The sequence below is a fragment of the Mytilus trossulus genome, chromosome 14 (assembly GCF_036588685.1).
Source record: "Mytilus trossulus isolate FHL-02 chromosome 14, PNRI_Mtr1.1.1.hap1, whole genome shotgun sequence".
NCBI classification, from domain to species: domain Eukaryota; kingdom Metazoa; phylum Mollusca; class Bivalvia; order Mytilida; family Mytilidae; genus Mytilus; species Mytilus trossulus.
Genome location: NC_086386.1, coordinates 75,310,388 through 75,330,054, shown reverse-complemented (window position 1 = coordinate 75,330,054; position 19,667 = coordinate 75,310,388). Strand labels below are relative to the sequence as shown.

Sequence of the window (19,667 nt, the reverse complement as noted above, 5' to 3'; positions counted from 1 at the left end):
ATGTTGAAGAGCATTGGGGATCCAAAATTCCAAAATGTTGTGCCAAATACGTATAAGGTAATATATGCCTGGGATAAGAAAATCCTTAGTTTTTTTAAAAATTCTAAGTTTTGTAAACAGGAAATTAATAAAAATGACCACGTTATTGATATTCATGTAAACACCGAAGTGTTGACTACTGAGCTGGTGTTACCCTCGGGGACGAAACGTCCACCAGCAGTGGCATCGACCCAGTGGTGTAAATAGTTATCAAAAGTACCAGGATTATGATTAGGACGCCAGACGCGCGTTTCGTCTACACAAGACTCATCAGTGACTTACGTGTTCATAAATTGCCAGACGTTCTACTCAGATGAACTATCAGTTTGGAATGCATTCCTGTCAGCTTCTTTCATTTCAAATCCCCGGTACGCCAATTCGCCGTTTCAGAATTTCAGAATCTAATGCATTCTAGGTAGTATTTTCAAAAGCATACACCAAAACGTTGTGATTGGTTAAAAACGTTCTAAACACTGGAAATCGATCCAATGACGTAACGTTATTTTCATTTTGGTCCACAAATATAGTCATCTTGATTCTGAAAAAGGCGAATTGGCCACGTTGTGAAGCGGGGATCATCAACTATCCAATATGAAGATATAACTTGATTTTAAATGGATATATATTTCAAAAGTTTCCCTACCAGGTTTAACAAATATCTTCATAAGAGTACATTTATTTTGTAATGATAGTAACACCACAACTTTTAATGAGAGATTTTTAAACATTAATATAACCTGAAAAATCTAAATACTGGTGCCAATTTTAATCCTTTGTGAAATTATTCCTTTCATTTAAAGGCTAATTTAGTAAATGTTTGCCTCTGATCATGCATATTGTGGAAGGTACAAGTCAGAAAGGTAGGGCTAAGTGTTTGAAAGTGTAAATACATTCAGGGAAAAATTGGTTATGAGAGATCGCGTCGTCTGTCAATTGCAAATTCTTATATTTTCCTATCAACTATAAAAATCTACTATTAGTGTTTAATCAGTCTGTAGATACAACAAGAGTCAATAAATAATGCAGTGAACCCAAAGACGTTTGTTTTGAATTGTTACTTTAATAACTTATGAAGAAAAATGGTGGATTAAACCTGGTTCTATAGTAACATGTAGCTTAACCTCTCATTTGTATGACAGTCGCACACATTTCATTTATATTGACAACAATGTGCGAACAAAACAAACAAAACAGGTCAAAATAGTGTACAGCAGTCAACATTGTTGTATAAACTATAAAACAAACAAATATGTCAACAAAGTCAAACAAAATGGCAGATGACATAGCACATAAGCAAAATGGAAGGACAAGAATACTAATTATAACAGCAAATAGCACAGCAACACATTGACGGGAAGAATAAGTGTCGAGCCACGCCAAAAGGATATTACCAAAATGCACTAAACATTAAAGATAAATACTTTACAAAGACAATTAAAATAACACTTTAACACGTTATTGACGTATATTTAAGTTTATGAAGAAATTTTCTTTCAAATTATATCATTATATAGTCGAAATCAACTTCATGTAACACTTATTTTACTCTAAATAATTAATAATGAAGCTCTGACTATATTAAATCATTTTGTTTGTCAATAACTGTAAATAATATGATAGAGCTGACACTTTTCCTGTAATAAATAAACTGTTATCACAGAGATATGTCTCAAGTTTTTGTAATTTCCATAATGGAAATGGTGAAATTAAAATAGCAACACTTTAAAATGTAAGTTTGGCAAATATTCAAAGTCAATGCACCATGGCTGAAGGTTCATCGCTAAACAAACACCATGGAAATGAGATGTGCCAATGCAATACAACTGCATACCAAATACTATTAACTTAAACAAACCTAAACACATACTAATACATGTAAACTAAGCAACACTCAAAGTCAATAAACCATAACTGAGGGGACAAATAATATCCATGGTAATGAGACGTGCCAATGGCAATGCTGATACAACTGCATTCCAAATTTCATTGACCTACCACTAGTGGTTTCCCTAAACTGACCCAATCAAACTAATTTATGAAAACTAAGCAAGTTTAAAAGTTAATAGCCATGAGTGAGGGGGCGGGGTCAATAAATCTCCATGGAAATGAGATATGCCAATGCTTATACAACTGCATACCAATTGTCATTAACTTACCACTATTGGTTTCCCATAAACTGACCTAATCACAAACTAATACATGAAAACTCAACAAATATTTCAAACTCAATAGACTGTGATTAAGGGGGCGGGACCAAATCATCTCCATGGAAATGATATGTGCCAATATTAATACAATTACCTACCAAAAAGCGGTTTACCATAACTAGACCCAATCACAAACTAATACATTGTTGAGGTGGATTAGTGGTGACTTTAAAAATACACCAAACAGTATTACATGCTTTCAAGAAACAAGAGGAGGATGTAGATCCCGGAAAAAAACATAACAAATATTATACATAGCTGTTAATGAAAAGTCTAACTAAATTCAATTAAACAGACATAGAATAGACACTATAACACCTGTTCTTTTTAGTGCAGGGTAAAACTAGCTTGGATAATATGCTTTGTTTATTTGCCTTTTGTGTGTCTATGTTATATGCATCGGACTTTGTCTAATGCTTAGTTCGTTTCTGTGTGTTACATTTTAATGCTGTGTCGTCATTTTCTTGTATTTAATGCTCATGATTTTGTCTAATGCTTAGTTCGTTTCTGTGTGTGTTAAAATTTAATGTTGTGTCGTCATTTTCTTGTATTTAATGCGCATGATTTTGTCTAATGCTTAGTTCATTTCTGTGTGTGTTACATTTTAATGTTGTATCGTCATTTTCTTGTATTTAATGCGTTTCCCTCTGTTTGGGTTTATGACCCTGATTTGTTTTTGTCTATCGTTTATGAGTTTTGAACATCGGTATACTACTGTTGCCTTTATTTATATGATGTGGCTCTGTACCTTGTACATCCCAACTTGTGTTATTATGCTATGGTAATTTATTGTATACATGTTTTTCATTTTTGCTAATGTGCTTTGTGTAAAGGCCTTTTTGAGCTTCTTTGTTACATATTTGTTTGTTTTCATAGTGATTAAGATTAAAACACAATATTGACTGCTGTATCCCTATTTTTTAAATTATGTCCTTTTGTTTTGTTCACACATCATTGTCAATATAATAGAATTGTATGCGACTGTCATACAAGTGAGAGGTTTACCTAGCTATAAAACCAGATTTAATCAACTGTTTTCTACTTAAGAAAATGCCTGTATCAAGTCAGATATTTGACAGTTGTTATCCATTCGTTTGATGTGTTTGAGCGTTTTATTTGTCCATTTGATTACTGACTTTCCATTTGAAATTTTCATTGGAGATATTTGGTAATTTTTCTTTTTCAAAGCTCTGTCTACTTTTTGAAAAAGAAATAAAAACTTTTAAAATAAAGTTTAATAAAAATTCATCTTAATCAGATGAATCCAATATTTTTACAAACAAAACATACATAAAATTATGCATCATTAACAAATATTATATAAACTTCATATAAAATATAATAACAATTTAACTTATTCAAATATAAATTTATTGTGCAAGATATAAGCTAATTGGAGAATTCTGCAATTGATGCCATGCACAATTTCTTAATATGTTATCATTTAACTTCAAATATCCCAACTATCAATTTTTAGAAAGATACAAAAGGTGTGGCATAATTGGCAATATAAGTTAACTGTTGAAAATTCAAAATATGGAACCAATGAAGAATGAAAAGTTTAGACCAAATAAGCATACATGTAACCAGTTAAATAAAGTTTAAATATGTTAACAATAGATTTGGACAGCGAATTAGAATGTCTTTTGAGTAACTTATTTCAAAATTTACTTTCTTTGATTAATAATAAGGTTGCATTAAATCACAACGGTGTTGTGTTCTGTAATCAGTTTCATTTTATTACACAAGCATGCTCATAAGTTGTTATATGGATGGATAATACAAAGTTTCCCTGTAATCATGGATAATAATGTTTATTTCACCTTATACAGGGAAAAGTAGCACATGTTACCTGCCTATCATCACGAACATTATTTTGAGTTCTGTAAAAATGGTTCACCAAGTTTTGCTATACAAATTGGTCTAACTAAGGCAGTATTGCAGAAGTTTTCAATTTGCTTCTTCATCCTAAATCTAAAGGTGCATCATTAAATCTCTTATAAAATATAAATAAACAACATCATTAATTTTGCACCATTTATAGCTTTGTCATGTTGCTCAATTCTGTCTGTTTGTCACCACTTTAATTTGGTGTTAATAATTTGATTTTAGCAAGACTTTAACAAATGTCTCTATTAGTATACTGACATATGCATATTTAGCGTATATTCTAACACACGCTCACTTCTTTCTTTCTCAAAAGTAAATAAAAAAAGATAACAATTTCTCTGTCAAATGGAAGACTGGTAAATATTCAACCAATTGTAATTTCTATATCAGAAGGTTGTTGATTGAATACAAATGGAAGACAGGTAAAAAATTCAACAATATTTAACAAATTGTAATTTCTATATCATCAGGTAGATGTTTGAATACAAATGGAAGAGTGATAATATCTGAGATCACATGACTCCTTATAAAATTGTCTTCAAAACTTATTATTAAGACAATTTTAATTTAGAATGAAAATATCTAAAAAAAAAAAAAAAAAAAAATAATAATTTGTAATATTGATCTGTATTTTGTGGTCAAATAGGAATACTCAAGGAATGTAGACAACTATAGTGGAATGTAAATTTCAAGCAATGATCATTTTTTTATAATTTATAAAACATTGAATTATATTATGCAAAACCTTAAAGTAAAGCACCATTGATTAATCAAACCTAAGTGTAACAAAGCAGATTTGTGGCATTACGGCCCAACATAGTATTGCAAAATTAATGTTTAAAAAATTGTGACGGTCGTAAAATAGAATATCAGCATGAATTAAAACACCTTTTTACAAGCCATGAATAATTCTGCAATGAAATTGTTCAATAATAACTGATGTTGCAGAAACATCAGTTTTTATGGAAGACCTAATGCAAAAGGCACGACCAACCTGTATTGGAAAAAGTCAATATATAATGAAATGAAAAATGTGTTGACTACATGTATATGATAATCTAGTAATAACTTCTGGTTTTGACTGAGATAAAGTAAATTGTATAACCAACCTGTAAATTAACAGTCATGCAATTAGATATAATTTTTACAAAAACAGTGATGACTGCATGAATATGTAATGGATATTTACAATTGCTCTATGAAATTGACCTTCAAAATATATTTAATGTCACAGCATTACATGCATAATATATATTTTTGATGATAAAGATTTTAAATGGTAAAAAGGCAAATGTGAGATTAAAATTCTAATAGATTCAAAACCCAAATCATTATAAACCACCAATGTTGACTCAATGATACTGGTTCACAAATATATATTTAGAACAATATGTTTCAGGTATTGTTCATAGAATTGCATTTTTGATGATTAGAATTTAAATGGTAAAAAGGCAAATGTGAGATTGATATTCTAACAGATTAAAAACCAAAACCATTGTAGCCCACCCATGTTGACTCATTGATACTGGTCCATAAATATCAATATAGAACAATGTTTCATGTTTTGTACATAGAATTGCACAATAATAGAACACAATCCCAAATTACATCAATATAAATTATTATGACAAATTAATATTATAGTATGTAAAAATATGAAAATAAATTATAAAGCAAATTTAACGGCCAGCACTATCATTACACTATCATTAGTATCACATTTACTCAAACTCCATAACTAATCCACTCTATTATGACTCAAATTTTCACTAACATAAACAACAAAGTATGCTAAAACTTCAATTCATCTGGTACAGCATGTTTATAGCATTCTTAAGCTATATTTTGGCAATTTCACAAATCACCTTAATCTTTCTTTCACAATTTGGCTGTATTCAAATTTGACAATTTTCACTAATTATTCACAATCCAATTTTTCACTTAATACACTGTAAATTTTCATAAAGCTTTTAAAATCACAAAATCTTTTGGCGTTTTCTTCCTTCTTCAAACTTTTATCAAAATCATATAAAGCTGTTCATAAAGACTGAAATGTATTTTGGATGAAAAACAAACTTTACATTCTTTTGAATTTCTCCCTTCTTAAAGCACTCAGAAGATCGAGTATCACTGCTCTTCCACACTGAAGGAAAAAGACACAACAAGAACACAGTTTTGTGTTCTTTAACTGGTGCCCTGTTGAATGGTTATCAGTTCATATTGCACAAATCCTATTTTGCAAGTCCTTGTCATGATAAAAATCCATCTGGATGCTGCAAAAGATTAAAATGATAATACTTAATTATATTTTCCATGCCAAATTACCATTACCTAAGTAACTGCTTCATAATACAATGTATCACTATTTGTCTGCCATTATTGGACATCACAAAAATTCCCTTAAATTTTCGCATTATCTATCTATCTATCTATCTATCTATCTTCCCGTCAAGGAGTGGACTCATATTTGAGTGTATATACTCCAGCGTGTGTGAACAGCTAAAAACCTTCAAGTATGTACAGTTAAAAAGAGATCTGTATGTACAGTTAAAAACGGTGCTGTAATTTAGATGTGGAGTAGTGTCGACACGCTGACATCTTGGATGGCGTGTCAGAAGTGTTCCACAGACAGAGAAGCTCGGATATCTGGAGGTATGTTGTTCCAGGATATGATGGTGGCTGGGATGAATGAATATTTAAAGCAGTCCAGTCTGGTTCTTATCTGCCTGATGTTATTTGACATGGAACCGTGGGTTCTGGTATCATGATGACATTAGGAAGTATATGATACCTCAATGGAAAAGTGATTGCTGTTAGCCTTTGTGAAAACCAAAACAAACACAAGTCAGTGTTCAAAACACAACATAGAAAAACTTAAGATGGTACTCTGGAAGTTGCAAAAAATTGTGAGTGGTTCCTTATTTACAAAAAAACCTTATCACACTAACTTTTAAATTCTAGTCTATGGTTTTCAATATATTTATTTTTGACTTTCTACACTACCTTAGCTTTTAACAAGGCTGCCATCCAATTCACCAATTCAATTTCTGTTGTACAACAAATAGTCCTACCAAATAATGGCATATCTCCCTTCCTGAAAAAATACAGAATTTATATACCTTAGAATAATTTTTAAATCAAACCTGCAATTTCAATAGAACAATTATCTGTGTATATACTAGACAATCCCTGCTTGCTCTTTATTGCTATGCTCCAAGAATCATGAAATTGTGATCAAAACCCTAATTTAGCATATATTTTGAAAGTTCACATGATAATGATCATGTGGTAATGTTACACTACCGACTTACGTAAAGGTGAAGATTGGCGCAATTTAAAATCATTTCAACCCTGCAGCATTTATATGAACCTGTCCTACTTGAGGAGCCTGTTGTCCAATGGTTGTCGTGTGTGGTACATAAGTGTATTTTTTGTTATAAAAAGGAAAAAGAAATACTCACCCAATTTTTTCTCCTTTTATAAAGAATGAAAAGGCAAACCTTAAAAAGAAAAGAAAAAAAAATCATATTTACAGACTTGTTTAACTTATATGGTGGCCGTTAATATCATCAAATTGAATATTTTGTAAAAATGTGCTAAATTGTGTTCATATACCATGACCATGCCAAAAAAATCTACAGAATCTTAGAAAAAACATTTTAAAAAAACCCCAATATTCAGTGAACAATGGCACAATATTATCAACTCTATTTAAAAGTGTTTTTTTTCAATTTTTCACCCATCTTTCTGAGCAATTAATCTACATGTCTAAGCTTTTTTTGGTGATTTAGAGAGTAGTGTGAGAATGCAAAGTGTCATGAGCTAAAATCATTGACAATGCATAGAAAAATAGCAATTGCAGGTCTTCTGATTAATGTTGTTCCAGGGCTTTTGTCCTTTTATAGGATTGTGCCTGAAAAATCCTTAATTTTTTTCAAACCATAGAAAAATCTGTAAGTATAAGTGCATTTATACAATAATTAAAAATAAACAATTAAGTCAGTGTTGGACTCTAAACCAAGAAAAATTCTTCCCAGTTCAAAATTTTAGTTTTTTTTCTAAATTAATGTAATTAAATAAGATAAGTACTGTGAATTCAATTTTCCTGGAGTGAGGATAATTTTATAGATATTTTTAAGTGTTTTTTTGATCTTGAAAAAAAATGTAACATCCTTGTTTCAACAGTTTACATACATGTTCCAATATGAAATCCATGAAAATTGGTATCCCACTAAAATAAATCCATTTTACTACAAAGGGTATAACTACAAGTTCTCTGTTATAGTATTGTGTTAGGCATAATCTACACTGGTAGTTCATAATGGATACAGATTGCCGACCACCTAATTATATACAACATCACCAATCAAATGAACTCCTCAAAGTTATTGAGTTATAAACAAGGAATTACTTGCATCTGGAATAATTTTAAATTCTGGAAAATTGATAAGAAATAATTGATGAAAATGTGTGCGTAGATGGGGGCTCAGTTAGTCCATTCTGATTTTTTTATGTGCCAGGCTAACTTATTTTAGTTAGGTTCGTTTATCTTACTTTTGTTATATATTTTCCAGAGTTTAAAATTATTTCAGATTTAATTTCATAAAATTCCTTGTTGCTAGATTATCTTTTTAACCATACAATAGTTTTTACAACCTCATAACAAAACCACACGATTCAGTGAAATTTGTGAAACTGACAATACAAATATCACAGATGAAAAAGTGAACTTTATTGATTAGTAGAATTTAAAACACAAGACTGGCAAAATGTTAAGGGTACCAAATACCTTGACTTAAATTATTTGATTTTCATAAAACTTTGACAAAATATTAACTTTGACCCTTTGACTAAAATTATCTGAATATACATGAAGGATTGAACTTAGCTCATATATATGTCCTCATTACTAGTTTGTCAAAATGATAACATACTTTACTAACATAAGTAAAATTACTGAACACGATAATTTCGATGCAAAAAAAAGTTTCAAAATGTATTACACTTTAAGTTAAAAGTTTTTCACGGTCAATTCTAAAAAATTTACTTCAAGCAAACGGAATGAAGAAAAAAACAAGAAACTAGACACACAAATGTCTTTGTTTAACTGAATACTGTAAATTCAGAAATTATTGTGTGCATTTCTTATTGCAATTCTGTCATTTTAGACTAAAATGCAATTTTTAATTTTTGCAATAATCATGATGAGAAAAATTCTGTTTAATTCATATAAAAAATTTCAAAACACAAGTTTAAATCATTGAGATTGTAACCTTGTCACATTTTTTGCAATAACAAACACATGGCAATAATTTATGAATTTACAGTATTAAAATCACAACAAATCATTACGGTATATATATAAACTGCAAACTGATTTACTCATGGCTTCTAGTGTAACTAATAATCTTTTGCACTTTTACATTATGTACACCCTTTTCTATTGAGATAGATGTTTTCTGAACCACATATTGTTGATTCATTTATTTAATCAGATACAAATTTATCTTGGAGTGAAACACATATGTTTTCCCATAGGTATTTGATTTTATGGTTTTACCAATTTTACTTTGTTGAACACTTAAACCTGTGGTTGACCTGTACTTAGTGCAGTGGCGGATTTAGCCATTTTAAAAAGGGGGGTTCCCAACCCAGAGTAAAAGGGGGGGGGGGGGGGGGGGGTTCCCATGCAAATGCATTGATCATCCAAAAAAAGGGGGTTCCAATCCCCTGAACCCCCTGGATCCGCCACTGTAGTGATCCATAAAAAAAAAGAAATTTGGTACTGCAAGAATAATATTGCAAGGCAAATAGGCAGAAAAAAAAGAGAAGATAATGTATATGAACATCCAATATGGGAAGATTTTAATCCATTAGCCCTTACAAAAGAAACCATGAGATATATCCCCTAGTCTACCAAGCATATTAGTACACACATACTTACTGTAGATTTTGGGGTTTAGAAAGTCTAGTATGCAGAAAAGGAAAAGAAAATATATTTATACATAATATAGAGGAATATATTGTCTTCTCTCGCTAATTTTTGTCACTTGTCAATCTGAATTTAACCAATGAGCTGCGTTGGATAGAAATCAACTTTTATGCAAATTAAAATCAAAACATCTGTTAACCTATTTTGGATTTAAAAAAAGTTACAGTGGCAAGTATTGGACTGTTTGCAAATTGAATTGTTAATCCAGTGCTTTTAAGAGTTACCACATTTTTTTTTATTTCGTTGTAATTTCGTATGTAAATGTTCCAAAATCAATACAAGGTAAGAGTATTTAACATGTATATCTTTAAGTACACTTGGTATAAAGAATGATTTCTATGTAACACAGCTCTAATAGCTATTTAAAAATTTGAAAGGTAAGGGAACCAAAATCAATTAGGTGGAACTTATTAATTTATTTGTGATTTGAATGAAGCTCAACCTAGCAATATTGATTATAACACCTTATGTTTTTTTCTTAAAAGCTCTATATAAAATTTAAACTGACATTTTTCCCAAACAGCATTTGGGTTTTATTATTTCACCATATGAGTGTATTCTATTATTAGTATTCTGAAATATAAAGATATATCGAAAGCAGAAAACAACATAGAAAATAAGGTTAAATCTACAACTTTTTTTAATTACTTGAATGTTTATTGAAACATGTGCATGTTGTGTAAAGCAAACCCTGTTCTAATTATACATCTAATGACATACAAATGCATGATAAAAACCAGTATTGCTATTTTGTGCATTTTGTCTTTGATCTTTTTTTGTGATAATTTTTCATACTATGCTAATCACTTGAGATTGAAAATTATCGCTAGAAACTAAGCAGGCACATGACGTTGCTAATGAAATTGACAACATTTTCATAGGTAAAATAGCAATAAACAGATTATCATTGGTCATCCCATACCGGCTCAAGCGGGAACATCAATCTCGTTGAGACGATAAACGATAATCTATAATTCTGTCAAAATCAATTGAATATAAAAGCTACCACACTATATAATATTACAACTTGCAAAATATAAAGCTGTAAGTAAAAATAAATACAAACAAGATGCTATCATGTGACAGAAACCCATCACTGATATAATTGACTCACTTTTGAGCATTTTTCTTAGGATCAGCACCAAAGTATATAAGCATATCTTCTATTTTCCAGGATTTTGATGGCGTTGTATTGTACTGTAATAAAACAAGCAACAATTATAAATGTGTACAATTCATAGTTTGAAGGTATCTTATTAACTATATATATAGATATCAGTGTCATAAATATATTGTTCCAATAATAATTTTCTACATCTTTGAACATTGGAATCCATGAAAATCTAGATCTGTATCACACAAATAATAACGAATCCACATTACTGTTAATTTAGATGTATGTGTGTATTTATAATTGAGATTTTTGAAAAATGGTCGAACAAGCTAAATCAAATATTGTGATTTATGGAAAATCTGCATGCTGATACATAAAACAAGTACTAGAATTTGAATTCTTACTATACATGTAGCGGTACTTTCTTTGTCACATTATTTGCATTGAAAATAACCTTGCAATAATTTCTGAATTAATAGAACAGTTACCTTTCAATGTACATTTTCTGTAAAATCTAAAAATCAATGCGATGTTTTTATTATTGCAAAAAATGCATAAGGGCTATATATAATTTAAACTAGTATTTTCTTTTTTTTATATGAATTAAAAAGGATTGTTTTCCAATATCATAAAAATTAAAATTGCATTTTAGTCTTAAATGACAAATTTGCAACAACAAATGCAAGCAATAATTCCTGAATTTACCGTACACAGTTCTATAAATGATAATAATGAACTTACCCCTAAATCCTTGAACAAGGACAGTTTTGATTGGTTGAATCCAAAGGAAAATTTCTTAAATTTCTCTTTCTTTTCTTTATATTTAAACTCTGCAAACAGTGCATGGTTGGGATCATACTGAAATACAACAAATCTTGCGTAAAGATACATAACATAAATTATTTGTGTTTAATGCTGCATTCAAAACTATTGTGCTATTTCATGGTGTCAGTTATTATTGGTTGAGGAAGCCAGAGTTCCTGTAAAAAACCACTGACCTTTGGTAGGAAAACTGACAATCCTAGCCAATTGAGATTAGAGTTGAGTGCGACCCAAAAAGTGGGGTAAGAACTTTCAACGTCAGTGTTGACTGGATAGTGATTACAGTAGTTGAACTAATAAGACCACTCAGCAACAGAGGTCCCCTATGAAACTACATTTTCTCTTATTCTTAGCAGATTCAAATGTTTCCCAATTAATTTTTTTTCCTTTATAGAACACAATATATTATTTCACTTCCTCTCAGTTCTGCTTTGGTTGAGCGTTTAATACTATCTTCTAAATTTCCTAAGAAGTGCAAATATATATCGAAATGTGTTCTCTTCCCAATTGCTCCAAGACACTACAACATCTAAAAATACCACCCTCCCTCCCCCTCCTTCTTCTTCCCATCCCCTCCTCTCCCACTCCCCCTCCATTTCTTAACTTACCACTTCGTCCAGTTGTAAGAGTCTCTCAGCTGATTTCATCACCAGATGTGTGTTTTTTCTATACTCTTCCTCCCAATTGCTCCAGGACATCACAACATCTAGCAGACACTCACTTGGATGTAATGGTCTTTCTATAATTACAAATAAAAAACATATGTAGAATGATTATCAACAGAGAATTAATGACAATTCACCTAAATTAAAAGGGGGATGTGAAATTTCAAATAACTAGTTTAACCACACCAATTTTTCATTTGCCTGTCCAGGAACCTAGTCAACAGTTATTGTTTTGATATATATCTTATGTTTTAGTTATTGTCCAGGAACCTAGTCAACAGTTGTTGTTTTGATATATCCCAGTTATTGTCCAGGAACCTAGTCAACAGTTGTTGTTTTGATATATCTCTTATGTTTTAGTTATTGTCCAGGAACCTAGTCAACAGTTGTTGTTTTGATATATCTCTTATGTTTTAGTTATTGTCCAGGAACCTAGTCAACAGTTGTTGTTTTGATATATCTCTATGTTTTAGTAATTGTCCAGGAACCTAGTCAACAGTTGTTGTTTTGATATATCTCTAGGTTTTAGTTATTGTCCAGGAACCTAGTCAACAGTTGTTGTTTTGATATATCTCTAGGTTTTAGTGGAGAACTCCATTGTAATGTTTTGATTGTTTGATTAAAATAATTTACAGCTTTTTCTGGCTGGGGACAATTTTGAACTTGACAATTACAGTTATTGCTGGGTTTTTTAAGTCCATGTGTCATTGGTATGATGATTATGTGCATAATCGATCCTTCTTATTATTTAAATAAAAGAACAGAGTTCAAATGTTCCCGAGTTACATTGATTTAATATTTGCTGTGAAAGGGTGAACAAGGCCATTTTCCATAAAAAATTTATTCCAAGGGACTTAACCCTTTTTAAAAAGTCAATTGTCCACCATTTTAGAATTTATCTGAGATATTGCTGATACTAACCTGTAGTATTACTTTTATAAAAATCTGGCAAGAATTATACCTGTGAGAATTTTAACAGACGGACAGAAACAAGGACAGAAGGACGCCTGGAATTTCCATGACCCCCACAACACGTTATGCTTGGGACAATAAATTACAATAAATGTGAAACAGATAGATGACAATGTATAAACTTTCAATGATTCGATCATATTTACCTAAAACATCAGAATACACAACCTCATACAAGACCCACTGTCCAAGTGATAATCTAAACTTCCTCTTCATATGTTCTACTGCCTCTCCAACAGAGCCTCCTCTCTTAGCCTGCAAGACAAGGGAATACAAAAATTGTTAATTCAGTTATTATTGCATGCATTTATTAATGTGTTTGTTGAACAATGAACAAATATATGACTTTTAATTATTGAGATTTCAGGAAAATTTGCATACAAATATATGTATCAGATACCAAAATTCAAGTTCTTGTTAATTTGATAATCACAGTCACATTATTAGCATTAATAAAAACCTTGCAATAACTTTCTGCATTTGTAGTATCAATCTGTAAAAGTTAAAGAAAGGCAAAAATGTTCCTCTATATGATGATTTGTCTGCTGTAACATTGGCTCATTTGAAATAATTTTTTACAATTTCTGGGCCAAAATCTGGTATAATATTTTATTTTTATTCCTGGTTTTAATTCTTAAATTCCTTTAAGGAAGTTTGCTACTCAGTTTCAAAATAACAAGCTTTTTATAACACTAGTATATATTGATAGGGGATTGAAAAATAAAAATATATAGGTCAATGTGCTTGTTTTCAGGATATTAGCCATTGAAATTTTGGCGGGAAAATGTTCTCTCATAATTTTTCATAGCTTTATCATTGACTAGCTAGTTTAAGTTTTCAAAAATAATTAAAAATAACAACTATTTTATAAGACTTTTACAGATGGCTTATAATTATACATGTAAAAGATTTATAAAAAGAAAAATGGGGGTCAATGGGCAAAATATTTTAAGCCATTCAAATTGATAAAACCAGATGATATCAAAAATCTGACAAAAATGCAAAAACATGACAAGTCAGCATCCTTCAGATAAAATTCACATGTAAGAAGGGATATCAACTTGATCTTGTGCTTATTTGAAGTAAGTAACAACAATTTCTCACTTTCCAGTACATTCTGAAAATATGTTTCTATAATTTTTTTCTCTTTTTTCACATTTCCCAACAGATTGTGAAAATTATTGTTCTCCTCAAATGATTGCTTGAAATTTAATGAAGGTGTCAAAATTTCTTGGTTTCTTCTGAATTTCCTATATTATATCCTCATGAAAAAAGGCAACGATGGTCATCTACAAAGAAAACAAGTTTCTGAAAATATGTTTCTCCTGGTATAAAGATAACCTTCTTATAGTTATTTATATTCCAAAGAATAAGTTGTGCTTTAATTTCATAGTAATTCTTTTAAACATTCTTACTCTTCCTGTCCCCCTCCCCCCTTTTTTTTTGGGGGGGGGGGGGGTTAACACTAAAAAAAAATGTTTGTTAGAACTGCCTACCCCTCCTCCTGATATAATACTTACACTATAAACCTCACTCTGATTTGTTCTGTGCTGGTAAAATATAGTAACCATCATGTCACCAATCTGACTCTGAAATAATAAGACCAATCAAACAAGGACCATAACTATGCACAAAATCATCAGACCAGGACAAAATTTAAACTTGATCTGTAACACGTCATTATAAATTATCAAATCATATTCTTCAAGCATGATGAAAAAAAGTGTGGATAACTGATTTGCCAGACTGAGGTATGGACAGACAGCCGGACAGAGAACAAACCTAAAGTCCCCTTCAACTTCATCGTTAGGGGACTAATAAGCAATAAACCACATGTATATATAAAGCCAGAATGTCAGAGACACAGGAGCTACTTATATAAAAATTCTTCAAAGTACTTATTTTCAAAAGTGTAAAAGACATTGCTGATATAAATCTACAATAAAGGATGCATTTTAAACAAGAATGTGTCCAAAGAACATGGATGCCCTACTTGCACTATCATTTTCCATGTTCCATGGACCCTGAAATTTGGGTCAAAAGTCTAATTTGACTTTAAAATTAGAAATATCATATCATAAGCATCAAGTGTACTAAGTTTCAAGTTGATTGGACTTTCAGCTTCATCGAAAACTACCTTGACCAAAAACTTTAACCTGAAAATCCCACTTTCATTTTATATGTTCAGTTGACCGTGAAATTGGAGTCAAAAGTCTAATTTCGCTGAAAAATTAGAAAGATCATATCATAAGCAACAAGTGTACTAAGTTTCAAGTTGATTGGACTTCATCTTCATCAATAACTACCTTGACCAAAAACTTTAACCTGCGGACGAAAGAACAAACAGACGGATGGACAGACGAACGAACGAACAAAGCCACAGACCAGAAAACATAATGCCCCTCTACTATCGTAGGTGGGGCATAAAAAACTCGTAAGAGCTGAAAACATGAGAGCGCTAACTATTCAATTTTCCAAAAAAAAATATTTTCAAGATACAATACTTTTTCCAATATTATTTATCTGGACTCAAAACTGATGTAAGAACTCATCCAAGACATTGCAACTATAAACCTATGGTATTTATAGAATAACTAATCAAAGAATTTAAATAGAAAAAATATTCCACAAGTGACCTAACAACACATTAATTCACAAATGAGTGTAGTGCATGAGTTAGTTATCAGAGTTGTTCAGTCACGAGCTGAATATTTTTCAATATTTGAATTCTTTGATTAGTTTATATTCTTTTTATCAAATCGGTAAATGACCTTTTTCTGAAGAAAAAAGTAGAAAATATAAGAAAATATATTATTCTAAGCATTCACAATTTGTTTTGATCCAACGTCATGACAACAATAACTGTTATATGATATCAAACCATGTTTATTTCACATGTGAAAATACTGTTTTTTTTTTTATTTCACTGGGAAATCAATGTAATTCATTGCAACCAGTTAAATGAAATTTTGTAATTGGTCCATTCATGATGTAGACTAATTTAGAAAAGCACTTCAGACATACCAAATTCATAAAAAGTTATTTTCATATTGTCTTTTGGTCAGTCTTTTCACTAGCAATTGTATCACATTACCTCATTGTTAAAGAGAGTCAGTTAGAGCATAATGAATGGCTGAGTATAATGAATGGCTGAGTATATACTATGTAAGCAATACAAGTAGCTCATCAATAAAGCAAGTTAAAATGCAAAGAATGTCTAAATTTAACCAAATATAAAATCATGAACTGGTGTGTCAACCAGAACTCAGTAATGAAATCAGTACTTAGTGTTTAAACCAGTGTTTAAAACCAGAACTCAATGAACAAACCAGTACTCAGGTGTTTAAACAGTAACTTAGTGTTTAAACCAGTACTTAGTGGTTAAAACCTGAACTCAGTGTTAAAATCTTAACTCAGTGTTAAAACCTGAACTCAATGTCCAAACCAGTACTCAGTGTCTAAACCTGAACACATTGCCAAAAGAAGATCTAGATTTAAAACAAAAACTCAGTGTTTTAACAAGATCTCAGTGTTTAAATTAGAACTCAGTGTCTAAACTAGAACTCCAGGTTCAAACCAGAACTAGGTGTTTAAACCAGAACGCAGTGTTAAAACCAAAACTCAGTGTTAAAACCAAACCTCTGTGTTAAAACCAGGACTTAGTGATTATTAAGAACAGTGTACAAAATCACACATTTATTTATCACAAGTGCATCGTGAATCAATATCCAAAATATCTAGCAGAAAGCCATTAAACTGCAAAGCACTGCCAAATCAAATCGTAACTCACAAATTCTACCGGCTTTTCAAATGACATTTGTTTGATCCTAAACAGAATACGTTTACGTTCTTCTTCCAGTTGTTGGGCTGCTGTCTTTTCCTTCTAGAGAACAGAAAACACATGTTTAAATATTGTTGTGTGTTGTGTACTTACAAGATGTACTGCTGAATTACGATGCTGCAATTCGGCCATTTTAATTTTTTGCTGGACCGCCTGCAGCATGCTCTCTGACCTTTCAATTTTCTGTACCTCTTCCTGTTAATATAAAGACTTAAATATATATTGTGGAATTATTTTTCGTTGATTCCAATTTTCGTGAATTGAGGGAAAATTGTATTTTCGTGGATAATTGATTTCATGGTTTTAACAAATCCGCATTCAAGCCTATTGACAGTTTGTAACTTGTCTATTTGTCCTAACCAAATTGATTGACATAATTTTCACCTGACAGAGGCTTTTTTTATATAAATTAGCAATTTATCCATATATAAAGGGGCATAAGACTAGACCGCATATAAGTGTCACCAACCAAGTTAGGACATATAGGCGGACAAGGATAAAACTTCATTCCCCCTTCTCCACATAAAAAAGAATATGCAGTGGGGTTAATCAAAATATAAAACTTAGGACAAGGTCTTAAAACTCCATGCTCTAAAAAAAAGTATGTTTGATTTCTCAGTTCAAACCTTTGATACAAAGCACTGTTTTTATAATCCACTAACCTCAAACAGAACACTATGATGTGTAATCAGATCTTCAATCACTCTCATTTCTAACGGTAAATGATTCTGAGCTATCATCTACAACACAAAAGTAATAAATCTGTAGCAGCTAATCAAGGTGGTACATAACACTACATATAGTATAAATCAACTGAAAATTTAACCATGTTTTATTGTAAAGGAAATATTAAGCATCTCAATCATCAAAATAAATGTTTGTTAAACTGCTATATATTCCTTATCTTCTTTGATAGTGATCATCAGTGGCGGTTCTAAAAATTTTCATAATTGGGGGTCCATTGACTGTCAGGTCATGCTTCAGTGATTCCCTATATAAGCAACCACATTTTTCCCAGAAAGGGGGGGTGGGGGCGTGCCCCCTAGGCTCCCCCCTAAATCTGCCTCTGATCATTATCTTACTTAATGATGATATATGTATACCTTACCTCAGCCCCACCTTTCATTAGCGTTGAACCAAATGCTAAGGCAATATTCTTTACATCCATCTTGTTCTCAGCACTGTACGTGGACAAACTGAAATTCAACAAAACACATCAATAATAGCTCAAACTGATATGGTGTGGATTGGTAGACTTCCCTCTACTATGGATTATTTTAACCTGAAGCTGGACAAATGGAGGGACAGACGAAAGGACAAATGAATGGACACACAGACCAAAAGACATAATGCCAATAAAAGAAGCATAAAAAAAATGCAGTCTTGATCTACAGGTTTGATGCTGAATTTTACAAAATTTTTAGTCAGATTCTATTGGCCTGTAAGTTCATTTTTACAGGTCTGAAACCTTTTTAACATGCCTTTCTATGCTGGTGGACCTGAGGTTGAGCACAAGACTGTATATATAATTTAGCTAAAGATAAACTAAATCTAATACTGTACATACATACCTTGCTAGATGTAGTATAAGTTTCTTCACTGTACATTTGTTCACCAGTGGTAATTGATTAATTTGGAACTTATAGAAGGACAGTTTGGATTCTACACTCTCCATAGCTAAAACAGATAAGGTAGAAACGTTGTGGCATTTATATAATATTGCAGATAATTTAGCATAATTAAAGCTTAATAAGGATGGAATATTGTTCATACAATGAAATGTTACTTATTAAGTAACAATGACATAATTTTTTAGCTTTATTTTTTAAAGTATTAACCGGAGAAAATTCAAATGAAATTTTCATTCTATTGAAACTGGTACCACAAACATGTAAATAACTGGTACCTAGCCTATCTTTGTTGTACTGAAAACTATCTAAACTGGTAACTAGCCTACCTGCACATTTGATCCAGTCTTGGTAAGCTATCTTTGTAAACAATGGATCTTTAAGCTGTCTAAAGAATCTTTTTAAACAATTAGCAACCTCATTGACTGAGTGTAAATCCATTCGTAAACTTAAGCTATGTGCATCTGAAAAAAAAATATGCTAAATTAGGTACTGAT

At 31.2% G+C, this 19,667-nt stretch overlaps 1 protein-coding gene across 1 annotated transcript in view; it reads right to left on the bottom strand.

Annotated features, from left to right (window-relative positions):
* Positions 1-6,238: 6,238 nt before the first annotated feature.
* Positions 6,239-19,667, bottom strand: part of LOC134697125 (arf-GAP with Rho-GAP domain, ANK repeat and PH domain-containing protein 2-like) — a 78,148-nt gene continuing 64,719 nt past the window's right edge. The window contains exons 38-51 of the mRNA XM_063559176.1: positions 19,500-19,634; positions 19,114-19,219; positions 18,651-18,738; positions 18,205-18,282; positions 17,636-17,737; positions 15,222-15,290; positions 13,848-13,956; positions 12,673-12,803; positions 11,984-12,100; positions 11,243-11,325; positions 10,081-10,104; positions 7,598-7,636; positions 7,140-7,230; positions 6,239-6,409 (exon numbers count right to left, since the gene is read on the bottom strand). Of these exons, the coding sequence (XP_063415246.1) occupies positions 6,386-6,409; positions 7,140-7,230; positions 7,598-7,636; positions 10,081-10,104; positions 11,243-11,325; positions 11,984-12,100; positions 12,673-12,803; positions 13,848-13,956; positions 15,222-15,290; positions 17,636-17,737; positions 18,205-18,282; positions 18,651-18,738; positions 19,114-19,219; positions 19,500-19,634 (1,196 nt within the window). The 3' untranslated portion in view covers positions 6,239-6,385. The remainder of the gene's footprint in view (positions 6,410-7,139; positions 7,231-7,597; positions 7,637-10,080; positions 10,105-11,242; positions 11,326-11,983; positions 12,101-12,672; positions 12,804-13,847; positions 13,957-15,221; positions 15,291-17,635; positions 17,738-18,204; positions 18,283-18,650; positions 18,739-19,113; positions 19,220-19,499; positions 19,635-19,667) is intronic.